At 36.5% G+C, this 7500-nt stretch overlaps 1 protein-coding gene across 1 annotated transcript in view; it reads left to right on the top strand.

Moving 5' to 3' along the window:
- LOC125039960 (ras-related protein Ral-a-like) overlaps nt 1-7500 on the top strand; it is a 9365-nt gene that overhangs the window by 1488 nt on the left and 377 nt on the right. The window contains exons 3-5 of the mRNA XM_047634365.1: nt 174-348; nt 2203-2319; nt 4948-7500. The exon at nt 4948-7500 is cut by the window's right edge and continues 377 nt beyond it. Coding sequence (XP_047490321.1) covers nt 174-348; nt 2203-2319 — 292 coding nt within the window. The 3' untranslated portion in view covers nt 4948-7500. The remainder of the gene's footprint in view (nt 1-173; nt 349-2202; nt 2320-4947) is intronic.

Raw genomic sequence — 7500 nt, 5'->3', positions numbered from 1 at the left:
TGCGCGTTCATGTGTGGGCACACGTGTGGGCACACGTGTATGCATGTATGCGTGTATGCGTGTATGTGTGTATGTATTATGTATGTATGTATATTTATATATATGTATATATAGATTATCTTCTTTTTTTTTTTATAACCCTTCTTCCCTCACCCTGAATCCCATTCTTCCAGGGAGCAGATCCTGCGCGTGAAGAACGACGACCACATCCCGTTCCTGCTGGTGGGCAACAAGGCCGACCTGAACGAGCGCCGGAAAGTGAGAGAGGAGGACGCCAAGAACCGCGCCAGCCAGTGGGGCGTTCCCTATGTCGAAACCTCGGCCAAAACGCGAGCCAATGTTGATAAGGTGAGCGCAAGGGGAGAGGTTGGTGCTTAGACGAGGAGGAGAGAGATGGAGAGAGATTTCAGTTGTTGAGCTTGATTGTTCGTCAGAGAAAAGGATTAAATGGCATTTTTTTGTTTTGTTTTGTTTTGTATTGTTATGTTTTTGTTTTTTTAAATGCCCCCTTATTCTCCTTATTTTTAACCAGGGAAGAATAGATCCTTGTCTCTTCTCTTCTTTCCCCCCCCCCCCCCCCCCCCCCCCCCCCCCCCCCCCCTCTCTGTTTGAAATACTAATCACTTTGTGGTTCTTACTCTTTTTTTCTCTTATATAATGTGATAGAAAATTTGAATAGGGCAAGAGTTCCGAGGCATATTTAAACCCAATAGATCTGCTTGCATTCTTAAGCTGTTTCATTAGTGTCTGTATTGCTTTTGTAATGCTCGTTGAATTTGCTTTCAGTGTAGCTTCGTACGAGCAAACAATGAAACAAAAAAAGGGAAGATGATTATTAAAGTGACATGAAAATGTCAGATTTTATGGTTTTAAATAACCTTTGCATTCTAATTAGTTGACTACAGAATAAAAGTGGCCTTTTTTACTAAATTTAAATAAATTCCACATTACCCATCTGCTGTGATCAAGTCTCAAAATTAATTAGATATCATTCTAAAGTATTATTTTCAGTCTGATGATGTACATATCTCTTATGTTCATGTCATCATTTTCTGCTTGTAGTGTTGGCTTTATGGGTGAATCTTGAGTGACCTTTTACGATCTTGCCACTTTGAAGGCTGTCTGATTTGGGTTCGTGGAGACCTCATTGTCGTCCTGCTTCTCCGACCTTGTTTAATTAAGGCTTGTTCTGTTTGTTTCGCATCCATACAGCCACAGAGGGGTCTGGATGGGTTAGTTTGTTGACATGTACTCTTCCCCCTTTGAAGAAGAGGATGTATGTTTGAGAGACTTTTCATAAGATGTGCAGTATTCAAATCATTTAAGGTGAAGGTTGTGTTTCAGAATATTGTTAACATGTTTTAGTCCATAGTTTATATTATAATTTGTTGATATAATTTGTAAATATGATTTGTTATTTAAGTTTGACAGTAAATGGATTAGATTGCAAGGACAGAAATTTGTTGAAGATGTATCTGTTTATATTGCTTTAAAGTGTATGTATCTGCAAAGTACCGAGAAACAATGTGGTTTGGACATACAGATATACAACTATATGTGTTAACGTGTGTGAACTAAGTTGATAATCATAGGGTTGTATTTTTGTGTACAATTTTACAGTTCTTTATTTTACTCGTGTTAGTTTTTTTTCAGTGGAGGTATTACAAACATTAGCAAGTTACAGAATAACAACACAGATTTAAAAGTAGAGGGTTTTGTATCAGTCTTTCAAGTGTTTATGTTTGGTCACTTATTAGCATGTAAATCTTTCATTTTCTTTTTCAGTATAGTTTGTCATCACATTATCTTTTTATATTCCACCCCCACCTTCTTTCTTCAGTACTGTCATTATCATTATTACTATTATTTTTTTTTTTTATTCATTTCCACCCTGCCACCCCCCCAAAAAAAGAAGAAATAAGAAAAAAGAAAGAAAGATGAAACAAATGAGTTTGTGGATACTGTTTTTTGTGTGTGATTTACCCACTTCATTACCGAGCGTTTTCCACTGTGTATCGAGAAACATGCCTGCCCCTTCCACCCTAGACTCACTCCACTTGATTTTTGACTAACATTGAGGTCCAACAGGAGATGTCACTCACCACTAAGCGTTAGGCTAGTGAGCTTGGTATGTGTGTTTGTCAGTGACCTTTATTGTGTGATTAGTGTCTCGTCTAATAGCCCATCTCCCACACCCTACAGGTATTCTTTGATTTGATGCGAGAGATTCGCGCTTGCAAATTGGAAGACAATAAGAACACCAATGGAAAAGGCAAAGATCCCGGCAAGAGGAAAAAACACAAGTGCTGCATTCTTTAGGTCAGCAGATACCTTGCCCTCCCTCCTCACCCCACCCCTTGCCTCAGCTTAAGTCTCCCCTCATTTTCCTCCTGTGCCTCCCTCCCTCTCCCTACAAGTTTTTATGACCACCCTCTTAGTGTCATATTTAGCATTCTGCATCTTTTTCTCTTGCTCTTGCTCTGATATTTCCCACTTTCTTTCTTCCTCCTCACAGTCCTCCTCTTTCTTCTGCTCGACCTCCACGATCTTTTCCTCCCCTTCTCATCTTCTCCCCCTCCCAATCCTCCTCCATATTATTCAGCTATATTTTGCTCCCACCCTCCTGCATTTGTGATTTATGTTCCATGCCTTGTGGCTCCCTTTTCCCTAGGCCTTTTGGGCTTCATGATGTGTCCTGTTGTTTTCCCTGTGTCCTGTGTCCCTGTCCTTAAGCTCCCTGCCCCTCGTCTTGTGTCCTCCCCAGCCTCTGTAGCCTCAAGCAACCATGTGGTTTGTTCTTGTTTATCCACAGACGTGTGTCATGTCCTGGAGTCCTTACTGCTAGAGATATGTTTTACTCATTCATGGGTTGGTTACTTCCATTTTCATGTCTTTATTGTTTATCCATCTGCACTTTGATATGTATTCTTACAAGGATGGGGAGGGAGGTGTTCTTGGGACAGGATCATGTGAATATACTTATTCTGTCAACCCAGCAGGACATGGCCATGTCTGATTTGCTGCAGGCCAGGTTTACATTGCTGCTTTTTTATTTTGTTTGATTTTTATTAGTGTGACATGTTCTTCCTAGCATAAAATGATGTTTGCCCCCCCATCCCCCACCTTCCCTGTCATCTGATCCGCGTAGCTTGTTTGTGTGGTTTGTTTTAACAGTGCAGTGCCATGATGACCGGGAAAGGCTCTATTGATGTGACTCGGGTAGTGTGTGGTTTTGTGTTGGATGCCTTTAACAGTGTTCCATGAAATACGTGTATAGATAAATTTAGAAAGTTAAGAATGAATGCGTGTCTCTGGATGTGGGTATATGTGAAAGAAATCTTGTGTTTTTAAAATAAGTACTGTATTTTGATAATGCAGAAGTAGAAAACAAGGATGTTGCTACAAAAGTACTTGTTTTTATTAATTCATTGGATGTTGGATCTGATAAGAAATGCATGAGCACAAAGACATTCTCAGTGACCTAGAAGGAAAATGGAATTCACCTATGCAGGGTAGACCAAAGATTTTTGGGACATTACAAGACTTTAGACATTAAATGAAAATAGGGCATTAGATCTACCACATTCTGACTCTTAATAGTAATAATGAAAGAATCTCAAGGTAAAATAACCTATAGAGGGATCAAATATTGATTTTTATAAATTATATCACTTGACCAGACATAGGCATTTTATTAGTACATCTCTGTTAAATATTTAACCCAATGCCGCCAGGAAAATGCCATGTGCATTTTAAATCTTTTTGTAAAATGTCTCTGTACATATATGGCTGTGCTAATGCATAACCACAAGGGAGTCAATTAGTAGACCCTGTGATCTTACCTGATTTCACCTTTCCTTGAATTGGCGGGAAACACTTTTTTTCCCCCCCCTAATGCTATGAATATTGATGGTGTTATCTTTATTATAGACATTATGATTACTATAGTGTTAAAAACATTGATAACAGCAAAATAAGATTACATAAAATAAATCAAGGAAAAAGGTAAATGGGCAAGACAGGCAGTACTTGTAATTGGCTCATAGGTGAATTTGTACAAGTGTAGCCATCTGTGTGTGAAAAAATTTATAAAGTAAACTCACAGTGGGCATGGCATGTACGTACATGCCATGCCTGGCAGTATGTACTTGCCAGGCCTGGCAATATTGGGTTAATTTGATAGTGTTTTAAAACTGGAGAGTCATTATAATAAAAAATTGCAGACATTAGATTGTCATATATGATCTGACTGAGATTCATGCATGCATGTAATTTTATATTGTGTGTAGCTTTTCATCCTTTGTTTCTGCTTTGTTTTCTGTTTAATTAAAGTTCTCACCTCTCTTGGAAGATTTTGGCTTCTGTCCCTTTTTCCTTAACATTGTACAGATGGCCTGCAAGAGATGTAGATCCATACATTAACTAGTCCTTGTTTTGTCATTAATGGATACAACAGACATGCACTCAGAGATTTCTCATATTTAGCTGCAATGGTTGGGTCAGATCGGTCTTTTTAGATCCCTGATATTTAACCTTTGATTTGGACATGATTGCTTGAATTGCATTTCAAGAACTAAACAGCATGTTGTGTTTTTGTACATGGCCTCAATGCTTTTTGTTTTGGTTTGGTTGCATTTCGCTGTATAGAGTGTCTTGTCATTGCAGATTTTTATCAGTAGTCATCTTACCTACTTGTTTGTTCCCTGTCTTAATATATTGACTGTTTGATTTTTTTCATTGTAATTTTGAATTAGGTTGTCTCAGGCTTGTAATGTTTTCTTGTTCTTTGTCAAAGTAATACAACTCAAACTTTGTCTGCAATGTTCATGTTTTGTGGGTACAGTAATCTTACAACAAAATAGGATATGATTGTTCACCCCCTCAAGAAAAGAAACAATAGGTCTGATTAGCAATTCTGTAAACTGAAGTATACCATTATTCTTTCAGGCATTCTACGACTTGACTCGCATGATATCAGCCAGCAAGCAGCAGGCTGACAGCCCAGACGAGACAGAAAACAAACCTACCAAGTGCTGCTGCATTTCATAGTCCCCCCACGACTACACTAGCCTGTGAATGAAACCAATACATGGAATTTTTTTTTTTCTTTTCTTTTTTTTATCATTCATAGATGTAGGAGGTGTTTAATTTGTTTTGTAGGTGATGACAATAGCCCCCGGTGTATGTGTGAAGGTTATTATACAATGTGTAGGTGAGAGAAGAGATGACTTTTTTAATGTGCTATTGAAACTAAACCCTTCATTACCCTCAAATGACATAGGGTCTTCTCTCCACTCTGTCTCAGTCACTTGTAATATTTGTTTACAATGTTTAAGATGCCTCCTGTCTTGTCTTAAGGTTTCTTGTATACTAGAGGGGCTCCAAGATGATCCTCTGGGTTGTTTTGCTTGAAAATGAATTTGTAATGTAAGTTTTGCAGATAGTGCATCTGTCTGATTCATACTCATTAGGTCATGTGCCATGGCCTTTCATTTCCCTTTCTTACTTTTTTGTTTGAATTTTTTTCTTTTTTCCTTCATTACTATTTCTAGAAATTTAAGTGCTTATTATTGATATAAGGGTATAAAGCTGAAGCCCTCTAACAGATCGCAGTGAGTGCTCATTGAAGTGATCTATGGAAAATATGTATTTATGTGACGTCGCCAAAAGACAAACCGTTGAAAGCTGTGAAAGGCGACTTTGTTACTGTCATCATCATTGTATGTTTTGCTGAATGTTAAAGGTGATTGTTAGGCATCATAGATATTTATGATGTGCTCATTGTGAGTGAATAAACATTCAGTGTAATTTTTTTCTTTTATGTCAACCATTCCTAAATAATGAAGATTTTTCTCAGAGAAATAAGTAGGTAAAGTAATAAGTAAATGCCATAAGGTTAAATTGATTTCTTAGAAGATTTAGAGGGAACATAGAAGATTATTTAAGAGGCTTGCTCTTCCTGCCTTACAAGTTTCACATTTAAAAACTGAATATTGGTTGTTACACTATAGTTAAATTAAGAGTAAATGAAAAGAAAGAATCTAATTAATGAATTTTATACAAGGTGGGGTTAGGCCAGCCATTCCATTGTACTCAGATCCTAACCCACACCTTCTATACCATTGCTTAGGTGAATGCAAAGTAAAAATATGCTTGCAGATGTAACAAGATGTCAATATATTTTTTTTCTTCATTGTAGAAGTCACCTCGTGGTGCTCTTTTGGAAAGAGGTAACTTGACGGTTTTCTTACTCCCCCTCCCCCCCTCCTTGGCATTTCAACCACATGACTTAGAAGTTGGAAGTTGAAAGTGGCAAGGTAAAGGAAAATATGAAAGTGAAAGGGAAAGCTTGTTTACTTTTTTTCATTTTCCTGATAGGTCTACCTCTGCATTTTAGCCACACAGGCAAGGTGTGTGTGTGTGTGTGCCAGACTGTGAAGTCCAAAACCAAAGTAGAAAAAATAGAAAAGAAATTCCTTTAAAGCTTGCTGTTACGTACTCCACTGGTTTTATACTCATTGGGCAACTTGTGTACAACCTTAATAACTACCAACGCAGCTGATATTTGTTTTAATTTCTTTAAATAAGTTGTCTATCAGCTGCAGTACAGATGACTAGATAATTATGAAAGGTTAGGTGGCTTGCCAAGAACAAGTGATGTCATTGGAAGTCTTTGAAGTTTGGACTGTGTGGCAATGCAGAGCGTAGATGGGAAGTGAAGTGATCTGAAAAGCAAATATGCCTTTAGCAAATGTAAACAGCTTTCCTTGTGCCTTCAAATTGGTCTCTTTTATAAGTTTAGAAGATTTGTTGTTTTTGTTTACTAATTAACTTTCAAGTTTTTTTTTTTTTTTTATATTGCCCAGATCAGTTTTTATTTATAAGGAAGATTAGACTGGAACATTGTACAAATTCACTCTTGCAAAACTGGAATGAAATAAATTTAAAAAGGGTCCATCTTGTATAATAACATTATTTTTATTTGGAAGTAGATTAACAAAACAGAAAAAAAAATCCAAAAGTTTTTTTTTTTTTTTTTTTTTTTTTTTTTTTTTTTTTTTTTTTTTTTGTTTAACAGCCCTGCAGCATTCCCTTACAAATATATATGTATGTATATGTGTTTATATATGTATATACATATATGTATAAATGTTTTCTTCAGTAATATTCTAGCAGGTATAGACTTCATTCTTGCCTTGATTGTAATAACAAATAATTAACATAACAGAGGACATTAAGGAACTTATTTGAAATAAAATAAACAATCATCTTGTCATTTTCACTATTAAATCACAATATTGATGCATTAAGGGCACATGACTATATATATACACACACATGTACTGTTTATGTATATATGTATGCATTTACGAAGATATTTGTATATGTATATGTGTATGCATGCAAATGTATGTATGTATATATGACTATATTTATGGAAATTACCACAAAACTACCAGCTACATTAAATGCACAAATTTCAGCTGCCATAATGATGGT

Source organism: Penaeus chinensis, chromosome 28 (assembly GCF_019202785.1).
Source record: "Penaeus chinensis breed Huanghai No. 1 chromosome 28, ASM1920278v2, whole genome shotgun sequence".
Classification (NCBI taxonomy): Eukaryota; Metazoa; Arthropoda; class Malacostraca; order Decapoda; family Penaeidae; genus Penaeus; species Penaeus chinensis.
Note: the sequence above shows the minus strand (reverse complement) of the source record. Positions and strands in the feature narration are given on the sequence as shown.